Raw genomic sequence first — 21398 nt, 5'->3', positions numbered from 1 at the left:
CCTCATCTTCTTTATGGTTGAAAGATTTATTTTTATTTTGTGTGCATGTGCTGAATGGGTGCATGTTTGCATGTGAAACTCATGGTGACCTGCTGCCTTCAGAGTCCTGAAAAGGGTGTCAGTTTTCCTGGAACTGGAATTACAGGTGTTTGGGAGGTACATAAGAGGTAGGAACTGAACTTGGGTCCTCTGCAAGAACAGCGAGGGTTCTTCAGCACCGAGACACCTTTCCAGCTCCAGACCCTCATCTTTGAGGGTAGAAACTAGCACAGCCAGGGCACAGAGCTGCTGGTATGGAAGGCCAGGTGGCTCTGGTTTAAGCCCTAGCTGCGGGAGGGTAGGAAGCAGAGGAATATGCCAGTGAGTCAGCTGCTGGAGCCCACTGCCAGGGCCATGGGCACACTCTACTCTTGAGTCTTGAACTGGAGAGGGTGTGAGTGACCATTAGGTAGAGCCTGCACTCACAGACAGCGCTGTGAACCTCTGGCACCCCTGATTATTAGGGGAGTGAGCCACTCATCTGGATGACAGCCTAGTAGCCAGCTGTGGTGTTCCCAGACAAGACCTGTTGGTAAAGATCCAGCTTCTGTATTTGGGCCTTTCCCTGTAGAAGTGGACACTGCTTGTGAGAGAGCACAGCACCTCCTTTTTCCTCCATTATACCCGCTTCTTAGGCTGCTCCATAACTAGGAAATGCCAAGTGGGTAAGATGCCAGCACAAGTCCTTGAGGAAGGGCACCCTTTCTTCCCAATGAAAAGCCAATAGAGGAAGAAAAGGCATTGGGTTGTGCACACAGCTCGAGGCTGTCCCAAGCCCTGTTCTAGATAGCAAGGCTTGCTCTGCCTTGTTCTGGACAGTGCAGGGCCACTCTGTGCTGCACTGGACACATGGATCTGCTCTGCTAGGTCGTTAGCACTCGATTGCAGCCTATCACCTCTGTCCATGCTAGTTCTGTCCCTGGGCACCCACACATCCCTTGGCATCACGACTTACTCCCAAGGCCGTACCAATCACTCCCTCTTTGTCTACCTGCTCATCCCATTGGGCTATTGCACCGAATGCTATCACATGTCTTCCTTGAATCCTGGCTTGCTGGGGCTTCTGTAAAAAGTAGAGAGAAGCCTAAGGAGGGATGCTGAGATCCGGTGCTTGGCAGGTGTTCAGGGAACTGACTCTTGTCCCTGTATCACAAGATACAGGACCTCAGGCTGATGTGGGAAGCAGGGAACGGAGGTCCTTCTAGCAGTTCTCCACAGCTCAGCAGCTACTGCTCCAGGACAGGGTGTGGGTGGTAGAAGGAACGGACCAATGGGGGCAGGAACTCCTTAATCTGAAAGCGTCTGCAGCTTCATTATAGCTGGGCGTGGTTTGAAGTATTACATAGACAATTCCAGAAATAAACAAGTCACAAGCTGAACTTGTGCATTGCTCGGAGTTGTGTGATGAAGCTTCACACCTCTCATGCACATGGGCTCTGTGCAGCGAGCCCACACAGTAGATGCTGTCTTTAGCTGTGGGCTGTCAGTAGCCGCCTGGGCTGTCAGCCTGACTGTCAGGGATCTCTATGCTTGTGCACGCCTCCCCTTCTCTAAGGGCTCCAAAGGACGAGGCAGCAATGATGGAAACAAGACTGGCAAGGAGAAGCTAGGAAGTACTTCCTTGAAGCATGAAGGGGAAAGCTTTCAACCTAACAAGGAAAGAAAATGAATCATATGCCTGTTTCTTTTTTCTTTTTCTTTTCTTCTTTCTTTCTTTCTTTTTTGGTTTTCCGAGACAAGGTCTCCTTAGCCTTGGCTGTCCTGAACTCAATTTGTAGACCAGGCTGGCCTTGAACTCACAGCAGTCCACCTGCCTCTGCCTCCCGAGTGCTGGGATTACATGTGTGTGTGACTATGCCTGACTCATACGCCTGTTTCTAAGGTCCACAGCCACAGTGAACCTATGTGTGAAGGAAGGAAATATTTGTGCTAACTTTACTGCTGTGCCTGAAGCTGTCGAAGCCCCACCCACAGCACTGGGAGTGCCTACAGTGGGGAAGGCCACGCACAGGGACAAGTACTCAGGCTTTGGGCCACCCAGGATGTCAGCTACTCACAGACATCTCTGCAGTGTCTCCCTTGGGTGATGACAGAGCCACTACTGGGAAAGGCTTATTCTCTGTAGGGCCTGCACCTGCTTTAGGGCTCTATTTAGCCTGGGCTGTGAGGACTGGTGGGGAAATGTGCTGTTCTGGGACATAGTGGCCTTGGAAGCAGGGCCCCCAGAGACCCACAAAAGACAAGAGTTATCGGGGGCCAGAACCTAGACTTTGGAAAAAAATGTTGTCCCCCAAAGTGAAACACCCTAACTTTGCCACATTCCCTAGAAGGACACAATAACCGTGCCTTCCACAGCTGCCATTTCACTGGAGAGAGCCTTACAGACACCACAAAGGCATCTGGAGGGACCTGAGATGATGAACTTGATGGATGCTGACCTCAGGGGCTCCTGCTGACAGGGAGGCCAGACCTGGTCCAAGCCACACCCTGAGGCTTCTTTTGCCCTGCAAGGGCTACAGTGTGGAGGGCGGTGGCCTTCACGTGCATGTGGTTTCAACCACTTGGAAAGCTGGAGCAGGGGAGCACTTGAGTTCAGGGGTTTGGAGGCCATGCTGGACAACAGAGGAAGACCTCACCTTAGACCAAGCCAAAACAGAAGTAAAGCAAAAGCCCAGGAAAGGAGGCAGGTGCCAGGGAAGCAGAGAGACAGGGGGAAAGCAGTGTGTTCCCAGGCTCTGATGATGGAAAGGATCTCTTGGTGGCCAGCGGTAATGAGTGAGTGGCCAGGAAGAGTGATGAACAGTCGGTTGCCCTGGCTGCCTGGACCTACTTCTGGTTACACTGGCATGTGAGCTGGGGTTTGAATTGGCTTCTGGGGAGGGGGCCAGGGATATTTCCACTCTCTTGCTGACTCTCTGACTGACCATCAGGCAGGAAGAGATGTGGAAGGGTGTGGTGTAAGTGCCTTGGGTCTGTGTCCCACCTGGCCAGCCATCACAGGAAGGGGCAGGACGTGGAAGCTCTCATGTACTCAGTGTGAAGGCTAATTAATTAATTAAAATGTAGAACATTTACATCCTGAGCTTTCTGCTTGTGGAAGCCCTAGACTAACCCTTGGGGTTTCCTAGAACCACATCCAAGGGCAGGAACCCTAAAACACATGCCACCTCCTTGACCTTCAATCTCCTGTCAGGGGGTGGGGTGGGGAATCTCAGTCTGTGTTGAAAATAAGAGTGGCAATAAAAATGATTTGTCCTTTCCACTCAGACACAGCCATCATAGCTAACATGAGAGCGACAGCACACTGACTCTAAACACACCCCACTTTTGTCTTACTGATAGCAGCAAGTGTGCACTGTGTGGCAGGTGGTGCTGGTCCAGTCAGCTCATCAGCGCTGCAATAACTATTTGCAGGAAACTTGTCTGTAATGACCTAAGAGGCAGGGTTGACTCTCTAGTTCGAAAGCTGACTTCTCTACAACAGGAGCGGGCAAGCCTTTCATGAACAGTGCTAGTAAATTAACGTCAGAGGCCAGCTGCTGCCCCATCGCAGAACAGCCCCAGGAAAGTGTCGGGGAATGAGTTTCGCTGTGTTCCAATGATAAAACTATTTGTAAACTAAGTGGTAGGCCACAGCTTGTTTTTCCAATTCCATCTAAGGTGGTTTCCATCTACATAAAAACTCATACAGAAAATTAGCAATAATTAATTTTAGAGTTTAAAAATCCCTCTAAGGACACAGACAATATATATTTTAAAAGACTAGAATCAGGATTTTGAACATTTTCAGCAAAAAGAAGTGATGCATGTTGGAGGAGATAGGTATGTTTTCCCTGATTAGACTACTACAGAACTTGTACGCTGAAATACCACGTGAGTACACATGATTTTATGTGTCAGCTAAAATTAATTAAAATGTAGAACACTTACATATGCTGGTGACAGACACCAATAGCCAACAGGCAGTGGCGTCATTAATTTCCAAGGTGGTCTAGGTGGACCGTTACCTCGAACACATGTGCATACTGACTGAACATGCTTATGCAGAAACCATGGCAGCTCCCTGTGCATGCATGTGCTCTTGGCAGTTGTCCACATACACCGCCTCTCCGGTGCCCGCCTCCCTCACCCCTCCACACCACCTTACCCCACTCTGTCTCAGGAGCCAGACAAACCTTGTTCTCTCTGTTGGTCTCTCTGTTCCATGGACACAAGGGCTGAGAAGTGCGCTTGGTCGTAGGCCAGAACCAGGGGTGAGCAGTGGCACCTGTTGGGAGGCACCTCCAAGGGCAGGTAGATCCCTCCAAATGGGATGGGTGCAAATGCTATGGGCACAGACATAGGTAGAGGTGGAGGGCAAGAGTTGTAGGGAGTACAGAAGGGAGGGGAGGGGTGATGGGGTGGAAGGGAAGGGTTGGGGGAGCAGAATTAGTGCTTGGGGCCAGGACAGGTTTCCATGGTGATCTGTTTGGGTAGCCTGCTTCTGAGAGCTACACCACAGTCAAAAGAGTGGCAGGATCAGGGCTAAGGCCATTGACCAAGATGGTTAGTGATGTCATCCACAAGCTTGTCTAAAAGTCCCTGTTGTCCTTTCTCTTCTGATGTCACTGAAATGTCCACATACCAGGCAGGACCTACACTTCTGAGCGTGCCCTGTGTATATTTGGAAAACAACTTCTATGGGACAGGAAGGGACAAGCCAGAGAACGGTGGTACTGAGCCGTGGATCAGGTGGAACACAGGAAGTGAAGCCTCTATCTTTGTGTGACTAGATGGCATCTTGTTCGTTTTCTTATGAGGAACAAGGGGAGAGAAGCCCAAGAACCACTTCCGGGAAACCCTTCCGAAGCAGGAGCCGTTTCCTTTCTTTCACTCAGACAGTAGCTCATGTAGCTCCAGCTCACTATGTAGCTGAGGGCGACCTTGAACTTCTCTTGCCTTGGCCTCCCTGAGTTCTGGAATTACAGGCATGTGCCACCGTGCCCAGTATATGTAGTGCTGGAGTGGAACCCAGGGAGGGCTTCACGCATGCCAGGCAAGCAGTCTACCCGAGGAGCCACACCCCCAGCCTAGCAGCTCTGTTCTGACATGAAGAATATGCCTTTGGCACAGAGTGGGAATTAAACTCTCCTTGTCGTAGAGCACAGGGACTTTTAAAGAATGGTCTCTGAGAATCTCTTAGTTTATCCTCCTTCTTCACTCTGTACTGGGCAGGATGATTCTGCCTCACCCCCCACCCCCCTCAAGAATCCTGCTTTGAGGGAGTAATAAGGAAAAGGAAGCAAGGACAGGCTGCAGAGGGCTGCTGGCTCCGGTGCTGGGCAGCAGGGAAGAGATTAAGGCTAGACAGGACACGTGTTCTGCTAGCTCTGCCCTCATAGCAGCCATGGCCACGCTGGCCTTTCAATGGCATAAACACTGATGCTTGATTGGCAGTGCTCTGGGAGAACCATGACTTCTGCTGTGGGGTAGATTTAAATTTAAGCGGAGCTGAGTGAAATGTCACGAGTCGCTTGTTCACTGGCATGCCGTAGTAAAGAGATGCTGTGGACAGTGTCATCTTTAGAAGGGACGAACAAGGAAAAATGGCAGCAAGAGGAAACTGGATTGCACTGGCACTGCCAGCACTGCCAAGGAGATTGGAAAATGAACCACATCAGGTAAAGTGTTGAGACTGGGGCCTGTTGAGTGGGACAGGGGTCTGGGGACAGCTTTCCTGACTCTACCCTCTTTTCTGAGTATGGCCGGCCCTGTGGAGTCTCAGGCATTCTTACCACAGCCCTTTTGACTCCCTGAGGCTCCAGGCTCAGGGATGACATGTGAGTGTGTCTGCCTGTCGCGGGCTGAACTTGGATGGGGATAGCATCTAGCTATATACTGGGCATCAGAGTACATATCTCTCTGGGGAAGGTTGTGTGAAGGGCTGAGGGAGGGGACACTCAAGGAGAAGTCATGCATGGGTCAGGGTCTCAGGGGACAGATGACAGCAGCTTGGCTAACCCTGCAGATTCTTCGTCGTGACCCTCCAGAGCCTCGGCATCCTGCCTGCCTTCCTTTCCTCTCTAACACTCTACTCTGGAGAACCTCTGGAACCCAGGGCTTTTGGAGGGATCTATGCTGTCTGTGGTACTTGGCCAGATTTCTCATGGTCACCTGTAAGTGTCATGTTGGGCAGGTGGCTAAGAGCAATCACCATTTCCCTGGAGGAAAAAGAAACACATGAAATAATGCTATCTTTGTGTGTCTCTCGACTCTGCCTACGCGCAGGTAGATGTCACCCTTTTGGGGCCACCACTGAATAGGGCTCCTTGAGGATCCTACCTTCTCCACCAGAGTCTCTTAGCATGGTGTCTGCCACCACCACGATGGGTCTCCGTAGTATGTGGGCTAGGACAAAGACATGGAACTCTTCCAGGCTTTCATACACAGGGTCCTCAGCGTTGTCCACACTAGGGGAGAAAACAGAGCAGTCTTGTCATGGGGCTAGACTAGGGTGGGGAACAGATAAGGCAGGGAAGGCTCTGAGTAGGGACTGAGCACCCCTAAACACTGGACCCTACCTACTAGGATCTGAGGAACCTTCTAGGAACTGTTCTTGGGGAGAGGTCATGAGAAGACCGCCTGAATTATACCCTGAGGGTGGGAGAAGGTTGAATGTACCACCTCACACTCACACCATCCCCTGCCTGGGTCCAAGCTCCTGCCTAGCCTCAGGGTAGAGTAGGCTCCAAGAATTACTGTCATCCAGGCTATGAGACAGCAGGGCAGAAGACTGTGACCTAGATGTCCCTCAACCACAAGGCCATCTTCCAAGGAAAGAGAGCTGGATCTCTTAGATGATGGGACCTTGTGTAAGTCTCTCACATGTGATGACACTGTCTAGCAGGACATGATAAAGTCTATGGCTTCCAGTATCCTGGTGCTCCAGGAATCAGTTCCTTGCAGACATCAAAGGAGCGGGGATGGCTGTGGGGGCTGGGATGGCTGAGAAAGCTCCATATGCAAAGTGCTAGATCGAAAGCCTTGATCCCTCCTAGAGCCAAGGCTGTAAATCCTAAGAAATGCACCTTTGGGGGAGATCTGATGTTACATTATCTATCTTCCTTCCTTCCTTTTTTCTTTTCTTTTATTTTTTTGATACAGAGTTTCTCTGTGTAGCCCTGGCTGTCCTGAACTAGCTTTGTATATCAGCCTGGCTTTGGACTCCCAGTGATCCACATGCCTCTGCCTCCCCAGTGCTGGGATTAAAGGCATGCACCACCACGCCTGGCTGTTTGCTTTCTTTCTTTCTCCCTTCCTTTCTTTTCTTTCTTCATATTTTGTCCTTTTCTTTGATGGCCAACAAACTTTATTAAATAGTCAAAATTGTGGCAGCAGTCAGAGGTCACAAAAAGTCACAGAGCCACCTGAAAGCTACTCTCCAGCCTGCTACCTCTACTTTGAGAGAAGGCAGAGTGCTTCTGGTCCACAGGGCCACATGTGACACACCAGGACATGGCCATCGAAAGGAGGAGCTAGCATGTAGCCACCAGGCCTGCTCACAGTGGTCCCAGCAACACCTTCAGGATGCGCGATCCAGCTGAGGGTCATGAGCCGCTTTCTGCCGAGATCTGTTCAGTCTCCTCCAGCCTGCAATGCTGCTCAGTATGTCTACAACCACTGCACTTCTGAGACACAAGCACAGGGCAGGTGCCTTGTGGAACCTTCTCAGTCTGGGTCTCTACATTGCCTCACCATGATGTTAGAGTAGGGTCTGGACTGTGCACTTTGTCCCACCACAGGGGTGGGGCCTTGGTCATTGTTTGTCCCTTCTTCTGGCCACACCCTGTCAAAGCTGCTCAGGTCACTGATGCTCTCAGTGCTGCTCCACAGGGGAACCTGGAACCTTTGCACATCTCCATTCCTTCTGAAGACTGTTGGTAGCACTGTGCATTTTTGGTTTTATACTTTTATAAAATGATTTATAATCCATTTGTGATGTTGTGATGCTCAAATATGCTTTGGTTTGGTCATTGTCACATATTTCAGCTTGGTCTGTGTCCTTATGACATCTCATTGTCACTCAAATCACTTCTTTATTCTTTGGCACAAGAAGATGGAGCAAATTCACGTATACACGTTACCGCCTTCTCTGTGTGCCTGTGGATCATCTACCACAGCTGCCATGGGACATGCCAAGTTCACTAGTACTTTCAACTCCTGTCTAGTTCGGACGGCGTTCCCCTCACTCATACCTTGCTCCTGTACAGTGGGAACCTGCCTGGAACAACCTCATCATTCTTCCTCATCTGATCCATCTCCCATCTGTAGCAGTCTCCATCTCTGCTTCCATCCCCAACACTGCCAAGCCTCAGGCTTCCCTCTCCACCCTGTGTGGCCCTGGCACTTGCTGCAGGCCTTTTGTGTTTTCCCATTCCCTGCCCACTCTGCCTTGTTTTGTCCACCTAATGGCTTGAAGACAGAGTGTTTTGTTTTGTTTTAAGGAAAGAGAGTGGAAGAATGCTTAAAACACGTATTGTTTTAAGGAAATAGCTCTGGCTGGAGATGTGGCTCTGTGGATATGCTGCTGTGCAAACATGAGCATCCGAGTCGGGGTCCTTGGAACTCAGGAAAAAAAAAAAAAAAAGGGCAGGTGTGGTGGCTGCCTGCAGTCCTAGCACTTGTGATACACAGGTCTGGTGGCTGCCTGCAGTCCTAGCACTTGTGATACACAGGTGGGCTTCCCAGGGCCAGCTGGCCAAATTGGTAAGTTCCAGGTGCAGCGAGAGAACTTACCCCAATTAAAGAATAATAATAATAATAATAATAATAATAATAATAATAATAATAATAATAATAATAAGAAGAAGAAGAAGAAGAAGAAGAAGAAGGAGAAGAGGGCAGCCGAGGAAGACACTGTGCATTTACTTTGGGCTTCTGAATGCACCCATGTGGCTGTACACATGAGAATGCACATGTATCCACACCTCCCCCCAAACAAATGATATAGGTCTCTGGATCTGTAGGTTCCACACCCGAAGTTTCAACCGAGATGAAAATCAGGGAAAGAATTTATGCGCTTTTTTCTTATTCTCTAAGCAACATGATGTTTTTTTTTTCCTTTAGAAGTGCCTAGCTTCAGGTAATTTGTTATAGCAATGGAAAACAGACTATTCTACTTATTGTTATTACTCTCCCCCACCCCCATGCTTTCCCAGAAGAGATCTGGTCCTCCAGCAGCTGTCAGACATTTGTCTTCTCCTTGGCAGGTGTTGGAAATCCAACAGTGAAGACGACACTGGCCTGGAAGGAACTCCAGGACTTGGAGGGCATGGAACAGACAGGAGCTAAGTTTTCAGGAACGGAGTCTTCAAATGTTCAAACACACCTACCTGCGCTGTTGGTGCTGACATGTCATCTCACTAAAACAAAGCAACAAGCCACCTATGGAATTGTGGGCACCTACTCTGAAGAGTCTCATGTAGAAACACAGTTCCAGATGGTGTCACTCTGTGGGCACTGGGCCCACTGTTGTGGGGTGTTGAGAGCCCAGAGGCTGCCTCTGCCTGTGAACCCGAGGCAGCCCAGGTGACATGCGTGTCTTTGTTTCTGGTGTCAGTATTTGTCTTTCTTGCTGTGACAGTGACCTTTTCAGAGTGGGTGGGTGGGTGGGTGATACCTTTCCTTCAGGACAGAAGAGCAAACATCAAAGCATGCGCCTTCTGAAATTCCATGGCCAAATGTTCCACAGTGACTGTTGGTCTGGCTGTGCTTCCTTCCCACACTGGAACATCGGAGCTGACCGGATCAAGCTGTTCCTGAGTGCACACAGTGCGCAAGGCCTTTGTGCGAGGAACACACACAGTATCTATGATATCCATTTGGGAGGCACTGGGGTGGTCGGATGGTCTCTTGCTTCCAGTGTGATTTGAAACCATAAACGAAACAGATTGAAAAAAAAAAAAAAAACAAAACAAACCAGCAGCTAGTGTCTTCATAGCCTGTGTATACAATGACAGCTGTGGCAACGAGCATTGTCACAGGCCGCTTCCAGGCTTGGCTAATGCCCTGAGTCCTCTACCTATTACTGTTTTCTTTCTTTCGTTCTTTCTTTCTTTCTTTCTTTTTCCGAGACAGGGTTTCTCTGTGTAGCCTTGGCTGTCCTGGACTCACTTTGTAGACCAGGCTGGCCTCGAACTTACAGAGATCCACCTGCCTCTGCCTCCCTAGTGCTGGGATTAAAGGCGCGGGCCACCACTGCCTGGCTTACTGTTTGCTTTCTATGATGAGACTGAGGGAGATAGGCCTGGGCGGCTCTCATGAGATCATGTGTAGCGAGCCTGGGTACATGTGTCCAGCCTCCCCTCCCCGTCCATGTAGCCTCATTTACAATGAACACCTCCTTTCTTCTGCTACCTGGCTAGCATGCAGGGTCATTTCCCCTCCTCTCCAAGCTCTTTGAGGCCCTAGGTGGCCAGGGGCTCTGGATGACCCACGGAGAGCAGGAAGTACTCACCCGCCACCTGTGCCGCTGCCATTCTTGCTGAAGTGTGTGCGAGGCTCGCTGGAGGCCAGTTTTAGCAGCTCCGTCCACTCACGCTCCCATTCCTCCTCAGTGTACACCAGCCCTGACTGGCGCAAAGGGAAGCTGGTTCAGGGAGCAGCCTCTGTCACCTGCCCGCACCTCCTCCTCCCACGGAGGCAGCCATGCCAAGCCGTCCAGGTTGGCCTAAGCCCCGCTAGGACCCAAACAGGACCCATATGCTAGTAGTGCCCCCTGATGTTCACCCTATGTATTTCCAGAAATTCTAGCCCCTGATTTCGGAGCTGTCCGGAGTCCTCCAATCATCAAGGTTATTCCCTGCTGTATATGAGAATGAATGAGCCTGGCTATGGCTGGCCAATGAATAATTTAAAGGGCCACAGCACCATTTTACCCCAAATATAGGCAGATTCTTCTCCTAGTGGAGCAAAGTGCTAATGTCACCATGGCTAAGGACTGCTGAGATTCCCTCTGGATGGAGGGTACCAGGAGTATCACAGGACAACGGACGGCTGTATAATTTGTTCTGCATGCTGGGGCCCTATAAAGTGAAGGAAGGTAGTGTTCCTAACCACACCAGCGTGGGAGGTAGGAATGTGCTGCTGTCCACCTGGGCTGTGCTGTTGTAAGGGGCCCTGTAGCCCGTGGCACAGCTTGAGACTGCGCTTGATGTGGATCCTGTCTCCAGCAGAGGCGAATACCAACCTCCTTGTTCTGTTGTGTCTGCTGCCACCTCCACCTCCGCTTCAGGGCTTCCCGCTCAGCACCTGTCCTCATCATGGTGTAGAGAGCTTTGCGCAGAACCAGGTCCCGGTCATGAAAGCCCCACATTCCTGTAGCCAGGAGGCCATGAGGGATAGAGGAGGAAGGGGTGTGAGGAAGAGAAGAGTCGGAGGACACTCAAAGGGGATGACCTCCCATATGGGTGTAAGAGACTAACATATCAGGACACTGTTTAGTCTCATCACGGGCTTGTAACCCTCCCCGCACCCTGTGCTGTTATGTGTGCTGCCCATCAGCTCAGATATACGAATAAAGTGGCACCTCCTGTCCTAACAACAGCAGGTAAAGGGTGAGTGCTGCTGTTCTCTGAGACCTCAGGCTACCCACCCTCCCTTGCAGGTTCTTCTGGAGAGGCCAAATGTTCACCATAAGTCTTATGTTTGGGTAAAAGAGCACCTCTGGGGACAAGTTGGTGACATGTTCTCATGGGGGACCCCACATCTGGATGTCCAATAGTAGTATCCTGGCTTCCCTAAGGCCTACTAGAGATGATGTCTGAAGTCCTAGCATAGGGCATCTCAGCTCTCTGAGAAGCAGCGTCAGTTGGTTCCACTACACATGTTTGGGACATTACAGGGACCTTGCTTCCCAGGGAGAAGGGCTATATTGAGCTAGGTGCTGAGGGACTAGAAAGATGAACCATCGATCTCTGAGTACACACTGTGGGTGGCTGAGACATGGTCAAGGAACTCAGCCATTAAAAAGAGCATTGAAAAGAGCTACAGCCGTAAAGCTCCAGGACAGAAAGCACAATTATCCACCTATCAACTCACTCTCATGTTTCTATCATCCACCTACCCACCCGCCCACTTAACCTTCCATCTATGCATAACCACCCTTATGCTATCCTCCCACCCACCTACCTCTCTTCATCCATCCATTCACCCACCTATTCACCCACCCATTAACCTATTTATCTATCCATCTCTTCATCTATCTATCCATCCATCCATGCATGCATGCATGCATTATAGGTGCTGGGAATACTCCTACAGTCTGAGAGGACATATTGTAGGCAGCCTAGAAATGAAGCATCTAGTGGGCGTGGTGGCACACGCCTTTAATCCCAGCACTCAGGAGGCAGAGGCAGGTGGATTGCTGTGAGTTTGAGGCCAGCCTGGTCTACAAAAGCAAGTCCAGGACAGTCAAGGCTACACAGAGAAACCCTGTCTCGAAAAACAAAACAAAACAAACCAACTAACCAAACAAAAAAAAAAAAAAAAAAAAAAAAAAAAAAAAAAAAGAAAGAAAGAAAAAAAAAACCCACCAAACAAACAAAAACTCGAAGCATTTGTTAAATGAGCACGTGATGTACAATGTTCACAACATAAGGAGAGACAAAGCATGTGAAGAAGGCAGCGCGACAGGTGCATTCACTATGCTGTGAATGGGCAGAGACACAAACAAGAGGTCCAGATGGGTGAAGGGGGCAGCTGAGTTGTCATGCAAGGCAGAAGGTTCTTCCCAGGCATTGGTACACTGGGAAAAAGGCAGGAAGTAAAGGTTGCTAGGGCCTGGATGGAGGGGAGGAGGCAGAGAATAAACAGGCTGGCTTGCAAATGAGCCGGAAGCGTCTAGAGCTGTGGTTCTCAAACCTGTGGGTTGTATACACCATGGGGGTGGGGGTGTCAAGCGACCTTTTCACAGGGGTCACTTAACCATCAGAAAGCACAGATATTTACCTGTCGATTCACAACAGTAGCGAAATTACTGCTAGGAAGTGTCAACAAAAATAGTTTTGTGGCTGGGGTCACCACAACATGAGGAACTGTATTACAGGGTTGCAGGACTAGGAAGGTGAGAGCCACTGCTCTAGAGTGTGACTGGGATTGACTGCGGGTTGTGATCCCTTGATAGGCAATAACCAAAGACTGCTGTGGGCATGGTGGCATCTCAGGCTTTTGTCTTTCCCTGCAGCACAGATAGAGAGCAATGACCACCGTTGTTCTTTTCTCATCTTCAGACACGTTTCCCCACCTTCCGGTATTCCTGAACAGGCTCTGCTTCCACAGCTCTTCCAAGGTCTTTCTCACACAGGGGTTCTCTGTCTCAAACATATTTGTCTATCTGGTTTCATAGCAACTGTCATTTACTCTTTTATTTTTTGGTTTTTCGAGACAGGGTTTCTCTGTGTAGCCTTGGCTATCCTTGACTTGCTTTGTAGAGCAGGCTGGCCTCGAACTCACAGTGATCTGCCTGCCTCTGCCTCCCGAGTGCTGGGATTAAAGGCATGAGCCACCACACTCTGCTTTGTCATTTATTATTTTTTTTTAAAATAATTTACTTTTATTTGTGTACATGCATGCATGCACGCGCGCACACACACACAGTTATGTGCAGCTGTCTCAGAGGCCAGAAGAGGGTGCCAGATCCCCTGGAGCTGGAATTATAGCTGGCTGTGAGCCTCCCAATCAATGTAGGTTCTAGAAACCAAGCTCTAGTCCTGGCCGTTGACTAAGCTATCTCTATAGCCCCAGTGACTATTGCTCTATGTGTGGCCAGTAATCCTTTCAATGTCAGGCCTGGGCAGCATGTGTTCCCCACAGCAGTGGTCCTGCTATGTGGATGCTTTAGGTAGTCCAGGATGCATGGAATTTGGCTGTGCCAGTATAGGCTAAGTACCACTTTTCTAAGCCTGGGGTCAGGAGGGCTTCTGACTTTGGGGTATTGACATACACAGAAACCCTGAGGGATAGAATGCAAGCTTAAATAGAAAGTTTGTTAGTGTTGCCTATGTACTTTGTGCACAGACCTAAAGGTAACTTTGCATTTGAAAGTGACTGTGCATGAAGCAAAGGTTTATGTTGTAGAATTTTCTACTTATGGTGTCATGTTGATGCTCCAAAAATTTTCAGATTTTGGATTTTCAGATTAGGGGTACACAACCCGTACTGAAATACAGGACCTGTGGGCTCCAAGCACCCTGTTTTGCTGGGGATTCTTAGCAAGCCTGTCGCCCTGGCCAGCTATGGCCTGGGTTCTCCTGCATGTAGAGAAAGACTGGACAAGGGCCTCAGAGGTCCATGATGCTCACAGAGACAATACCATCATCTAAGGTCCGGGGAGGAAGGATGTCTGAGGGATAAGATATCTCCATTCCAGAGCCTTTGAAAGAAAGTGGCTCTTTTACCATCTGTTCTTCAGGCTTTAAATGAATAGAGCAAAAAGCACTAGGGAAACAGTTAGTACTGCGTATTCTAATAAATAAGACCCCATGGCCAAATCACAATTCTTGGAGAAGAAAACAGGAAATTCTTAATGGAATTTACAGATTGCCACCCTCCATAAATAGTACAATTATTGTCTGTCAATTAAAAAAAGGGACATATTAAAAAAATTAAGCAGAAATTGTTTGGATTTGGAGTGAATTATGGGATGGTAGGACTGTAATTTCATTCATCTGAAGAACAGACAAAAGACTGGGAGAATAATGTGAGACAGTACTGATAGCACTGGGGCTGGGAGTGGAGGTGGGGCTGGGGGTGGGGAGGGGGTTGGGGGTGAGGGTGAGGTGGGTGTGGGGTGGGTGTGAGTGGGGTGGGGCTCGGGTGGGGGTGGGGTGAGGTGGAGGTGGTGGGGGGTGGGTGGTGAGGTGGTGAGAGTGATGTTAGTTTTCTCACAAGAAGAATATGCCAGCCGCAGGATACATTCCTTCTTTTTCCTTTCCTTCTTTCCTTTCTTTCTGTTTTCAACTTTGTCGGTTTTTCTTTTTTTGTGTAGGTAACCCCCATAATATTCAGCTGACAGTGAAGAATAAACTCTATATAGAAGTCTACGGAGATACAAAGAATTTGAGATGCATAATATTTGAGTAGCTACCTTAAACTAGCCAAATGATATTCTTAAGACAGGGACTCACTTTGTAGACTAGGATGGCCTTGAAACTCACAAAGATCCAGCCGCTGTCCACCTCCTGAGTGTGAGATTAAAGGAGTATGCTAAACCATCTGGCTGTTGTGTGATTTGTTTAAAAAAAATGGTTTTCATTTGTGAGCTCATGTACAAGATAGTGACTAAATATGTTTTTTTTAAAAAAGCGCATGGTTTTTGTTTTGAGTTTTAATAATAAAGTTTATTTATTTAAACATATCAGAACAACGATTAAGTATTAATCATTAAGAATATGGGCTGGTGAGATGGCTCAGTGGAAAAGAACAGTTGGCTCTTCCAGAGGTCTTGAGCTCAATTCTTAGCACCCACATGGTGGCTCATGACATCTATAAAGGGATCCTGATGCCCTCTTCTGGCGTGCAGATGTACATGCAGACAAAGCATTTTCTTACATTAAAAAATATAAAAATACATTAGAAAAGAATAAATAATAAGATATTTTATGTTTTGTTTTCTACACAATGTTTTCTAGGTGCATTTAGAATGGCACAGCACTTCCATCGGTAGCAGCTACATTTCAAGTATTCCATAATTCATGACCCTATCAGTTGCCATATTGAAACATGTAAGTCTTGGTATATTTAAACTACCAGTAGAAACTTACAAGTGATTGAACCAGGCCAAATGAAGATTCCTGTCAGGGTCTGTATGTGAAAATTCCCCACAAGTTCGGGTGATTGAATGCTCTGTCCCCAGATGGCAGTTTTGAGAAGCTGTGGAACTTTTGAGAAGTGCAGGCCTAACCTGGGAAAAGTGAGTCTTTGTTGTTGTTGTTATCTATTATTACTCATCTATTTATAATTAAAAATGAAATAATTTTTATTTTGAGTTTTTTGCGAATTTCATATGACTACTGTATTCACATAATTTCCCCCTTGCTCTCCTCCATGTCCCTTCCCCCACTCCTCAAATCATGGCCTCTAATCTTTTTGTTACATATACACATAGATATGTAGAGATCACACCTGCTGAGTTCCCTCAGTGTTGCTTGTTTGTACATATGTTTAGGGATAACAATTTGGGATCGGATAATCTATTAGGGAGCACATCCCTGAAGAAGACCGAGTCTCCGTTTCTTGGCAGCCATTATTTTGTCATTGTTGTTTTGGAGACAGGTCTCTCTCTGTGTCCTGGTGTCCTGCACCTCACTATGTAGAACAGGCTAGGCTTGAACTTTAGTTTTCTGCTCCCTGGTTCTGGGATTAAAGGTGTTTTTTGTCATTGCTGTTTTTGGAGACAGGTCTCTCTGTGTCTGAGTATTCTGGATCTCTCTAGCTGGCTTGAACTCACAGATTTCTGCTCCCTAATTCTGGGATTAAAGGTGTGGACTACCACACTTGGCCTAATGGCAGTGGATGAGTGTGTTGGCCCTGTTGGGGAGGAAGCAGGAACTGAATGCCTCTGTCTTTCCCAGGGCTGTCATCACACTCTCGGAGCCTCTGGGCCTCTCTGGGGCCACATTCTGAGCACTCTGGGGTGCTCGGAGCTCTTTCCAGTGTCTTCTCTGTCTGTTTTGTACTAGCAGGCCTCGCTGTGGTCTAAATAAGGTGTGGTCCGGGCTCTTGCTCAGGTCATATTAACTGAGAAGATACCTTGCGCAATAAGGGCCATGTTCTCAGCCAGGGGTCCCGTTCCCTTGACAGAGACTGTCCTCTAGGATCGATGAAGAGCCACGGACCTGACGTCCAGGGCCCTGGAACGAACCTAGACTTGCCTGTCACATGGAGTCAATCCTGTGCACGGAAGTCTGGTCTCAGAGGGGAGGATAGAGATTCTAGAAAGTCGGCATGACCCTGAGTTATCTAATATCCATGTACGCCTGTGTATCTGCTATATCCAGCTTCCCTGGGGAAGGCAGTGGATCATATGCTGTGTGATTACCCGACGATTCCCACAGCTGTCTTCTTTATCACCATAGAGTGCTGACCACAGGCAGCCCCGAACTATTCAGTCGTATACATTCCTCCCAGGTCTTCCTGCTGGAGCCTCGCCCAGCACAGCTCTGCCTCTGAACACCCTGTGGTTTCCGCCTTCGTGTTTTTGTCTGTGTTGTCTCCTGCCTACGATGTCTTTTACTCTTTCAAGTCTCAGGAAAGATGCGGCAACCTCCAGGAAGTCCTCCTAGGTTGCTTTAGGCTACCCTCTCTACCAGCTGTCCTTGAAGCGCCTACTCAAGGCCTCCTCCCAGCAAGCCAGCTACTGCTTGCCAGTGTCCTGTCTCGTCACCAACCCAGATAGACCCGGAGGGCCAGGATGTCACAGGCGTTCTTTCATACGACAGCAGCATGGGTGGCTCTATTTGCTAACCATGCATCAAACAGATCCAGAGCCCTGCTGGCCTCTGTTGGTGCTGGGGTGCTTACCCAGGGAGGCGGCGTGTAAGAGGCAGTTCCCATCCCCTGTCGTGGCCAAAGGAAGAAGCCTTTTACAGCTCGTGCACACAGTAGACCACCAGTTCAGGCGACCTGGAAAGGAAGCAGCTCACTTTAGAACGGTTGCTCAGAAAGGCAGAGAACAGGTGTGAGCGTGTGTGTGTGTGTGTGCGGTGTGTGCGTGTGCACATGTGCTTGTGTGCTACACAGTCCCAAGTATCAACGAAAGATTTCCTTTTCTCAAACTATAAAGAGAAAAACAGGTGGCGGGGGGAGGTAAGATAAGCTTTTCTTCTCCCGAGACCAAAAGTCACATAGTTTGTCTCAGTTTTGTAGAGTGTTTAAGACAACTATACGAATGGTGGAGAGGGTAAGATGTGCATGCCTCCTTAAAGGTTGTCGAATCTCCATTCCAGTGAGCTTTGCTACGGTAGTGAGTGCACACACAGTGAAAACCAGAACAAGCATCAAGGAGAATGACCTGAGTCCCATTCAGACCAATCCTAGTTGGGTACGGTTGCCACATGCTTGTCATCAGTGCTGAGGCTGAGATAGGAGGATTGCATATTTGGGGCCTAGTCTTAGTTGCCCAGTGAGATCTCATTTCAAAGACTGACCAACCAACCAACCAACCAACCAGGTGCTAACCAACCAATACTTACACAGTATATTCCTTGGCACCTTCTCAGATGGAGAACATGCCAAGAAGTATAGGAAGAAATCTCTCACGAATATGCTGCAAAAATGTCAACATGTAAGCAGTCCTCAGAACTAGACACCAAGAATTACATAGCACAACCATGTGAGGTTGCTTCAAAGGATGAAGAGTTGGCTCAGTATTTAAAACTCAGTTAATTAATAGAATCCATCAAAATAAACTCCGGAAGAAACAGTTCAAATAATCATAACACGAGTGGAGAAAAACCATTTAACAAAAATCATTAAGACTACTAAGTAATAGGGAGGGGCTCTCTGCACAGGTGAAGGAACACGTGCAAAGCCCTTGCAGCACTCTGAATGGTGAGAGCACCGGTGCTTTTCTTCCAAATCAGGGGAAGCCCAGGATGCCCACTCTTACCACTGTGTGGGGCTCTGTATCACACATCCTCAGTGGGAGGAGCTAAGAACAGCGTTTGTAGTTACAAATTAGAAAGGAGGGGGTAACAGCCTGATTTTCAGATGACATGATAGCTTATGTAGAGAATCAGAAGGGAATGACAAAAGACTACAGTTTTTTGGTAAAGGTCATAGGGTATGAGATCAATATTCACAAATCAATTTTGTGTGGACATACTAGTAACAATACATAAAAATCACAATAAAAATGTAACATCATTTATAACCATTCAGAAACGACTGAGGCGTGGGTCTAATGCCCATGCAGTACTTGATGGAGAGCTCAGAATGCCCTTGAGAGGTTGAAGTTCTAAACACTCAGGGAGGCACCTCAGTGACAAAAGGAAGCTCTCCACATGGCGAGGATGTGAATTCCCTCCAGACTGACTTGCTAAAAGCATTCCCACAGCATGGCTTCTTACAGAAAGGAAACGACTAATGCTAAGGAATTCTGTACTGGATGAACTAGAAGAGACAACTCATTATCGTTAGACCTGCAGCACAAGTATTCATTACAGCAGGAAAATGACCCTGCACAGAAGCAGCGCTTGTGAATGGAATAAAGAAATTTGAAAGACAAATTTAATGTAAGTGAATACTGATTAGCGTATAATTAGCAATGTTTCTTGGGAACTAAATTATATGTGGTGTTAAGACAAATGTCAGCAACAGCATAGATTATAGTAGTCTATATAATGTGATGTAAAGTCTGAGGCCTTCCATTGGACAGCAGATGGTAAAAGTACCAACTTATAGTCAAATTACAGTAACTCAAAGGCACATTTTGTAAACTATAGGGTGACATCTCAAACTATCAAGACAGTGAAAATGAAGAAATAATAATAATAATGATAATAACAATGATGATGATGATATATAATAATAATATAATAATAATAATAATATAATAATAATAATAATAATAATAATAATACTCCATACCCTTAAGTAACTCCAAAGAGAACAGGAAACCCACTAATACAACAAAAAGGCAAGATAACAGTTATATATTTAAACCAAATATATATTGGCACTTAGACTAAATGTGACTGAATTGAGCACATTTTCCTAATGGCGACTCAGAATGAGTAAGTTCTGGAGATCTGCTGCACAGCCTGGCTCCCATAGTTAATGAAACCACATTGCACACTTAAAATCTGCTATGAGAGATCTTAAATAATCTTAGTCTCACACACAAATGGCCACTATCGGAGGCGATGGACGGTTTAAGGACTTAACTACGGTAGCCATTTCACAATATATATGTATATGAAACATCACCATGAAAACTGTGAATCTACATGGGCAGCCTGCCATAATTTCTTGGGCACTGGATAAAGGCTCCGAGATCAGAGATAAACGATTGTATTATCCACAGCACAGCAAACAGCAGGAGCATTATGTCAATGCTGCATCCTCTTGTCCCCCAGATTTTGCAGGGGTGGTGGGAAGGCAGGCACAGATGGGCGCTTCTCTCAGTGGTCTTCGTCACAGCTGTGAGGCCTGAAGCTTAGTAAACCTCACGCTTCTGTACTTATAATGAAGTGCTAAAAATCTCTGCTAGGATGGAAGGGGAGAGAGGCGGGGGGGGGGGGGGGGAGAGGGAGGGAGGGGGGGGAGAGGGTGAGGGGGAGAGAGACAGAGAGAGACAGAGAGGGGGGAGAAAGGAGGGGAGTGAGGGAGAGAGAGAGAGAGAGAGAGAGAGAGAGAGAGAGAGAGAGAGAGAGAGAGAGAGACAGACAGATAGAAAGAGACAGCGACAGAGAGAGACAAAGGCAACACTGAGAAACAGAGAGAAAGAAACAGGGGAGACACGCACACATACAAAGACAGAGAGAGACAGAGAGAAGGGAGGGAAGAGAGGAGAGGTCAGAGATTCCCTTTCCTTTGGTGAACAGTGAGCACACCTCCTCTCTCCCAGAGATCAGAACCTACACAGTGACCCTCCTACAAAGAGTCACCAAAGAGCAAAAATTGCCCCTGTCTTTGCAAGGGAAGCCTAGAGTCAGCAGAGTGCAGCAGATGGTACAACAGGGAGAGAAGACCAGCCAGTGAAAGGGCACCTTGTGAATCTCAGCGACTCTTCTGACCTTAGTAACTACTTGCATGCCTTAAATACTCAGCCAGAAAGTTTAACAAAAAATAATTAGTACTATCACAACAGAAAACTCCATCAGTTCCCTTCTAGTTCCCAAAGATATGCAAAGACAGTCCTTTAGATGGGCTGAAAAGGACCTTACCCAGGTACCTCAGGAGATGCAAAGGCTAAAGAATTGCTTGCTAACTTGGGTCACCTATTTAAAACAAAATACCATTAAAAAATGTTCAGGGTGAAACATAAAAAAAGCACAAATTAGTGTAGTGAGTCAATTAAAGACATGTTTTTCTTCAAAAGGCACCTTGAGCTGCAGTCACTATACATAGCTCTGTGTTTCGGAATTACCCTCATGGGAGGTGGCCTGGCAGTGGTGTACTCACCCTTACCCGTGTTTCACCGGGAAAACCCTTTCTTTCTTTCTTTTTTTTTTTTTATTAATTTATTCTTGTTACATCTCAATGTTTATCCCATCCCTTGTATCCTCCCATTCCTCCCCCCCATTTTTTTCCCCCCCATTTTTCCATTATTCCCCTCCCCTATGACTGTTCCTGGGGGGGGATTACCTCCCCCTGTATAT

The 21398-nt window shown here is 47.7% G+C and overlaps 2 protein-coding genes across 3 annotated transcripts in view; both read right to left on the bottom strand.

Annotated features, from left to right (window-relative positions):
• Apba2 (amyloid beta precursor protein binding family A member 2) overlaps positions 1–8358 on the bottom strand; it is an 881206-nt gene extending 872848 nt beyond the window's left edge. The window contains exon 1 of the mRNA XM_051148672.1: positions 8348–8358. The gene's annotated coding sequence lies outside the window, so the exon portion shown is untranslated. The remainder of the gene's footprint in view (positions 1–8347) is intronic.
• Otud7a (OTU deubiquitinase 7A) overlaps positions 1–21398 on the bottom strand; it is a 168039-nt gene that overhangs the window by 20398 nt on the left and 126243 nt on the right. For both annotated transcript variants that reach the window (XM_051148665.1, XM_051148666.1), the window contains exons 6-10: positions 17599–17700; positions 11267–11394; positions 10535–10650; positions 6361–6488; positions 4215–4364 (exon numbers count right to left, since the gene is read on the bottom strand). In XM_051148665.1, coding sequence (XP_051004622.1) covers positions 4215–4364; positions 6361–6488; positions 10535–10650; positions 11267–11394; positions 17599–17700 — 624 coding nt within the window. The remainder of the gene's footprint in view (positions 1–4214; positions 4365–6360; positions 6489–10534; positions 10651–11266; positions 11395–17598; positions 17701–21398) is intronic.

This window comes from Acomys russatus, chromosome 7 (assembly GCF_903995435.1).
Source record: "Acomys russatus chromosome 7, mAcoRus1.1, whole genome shotgun sequence".
Taxonomy (NCBI): domain Eukaryota; kingdom Metazoa; phylum Chordata; class Mammalia; order Rodentia; family Muridae; genus Acomys; species Acomys russatus.
This window is presented reverse-complemented; position numbering and strand designations above follow the sequence as displayed.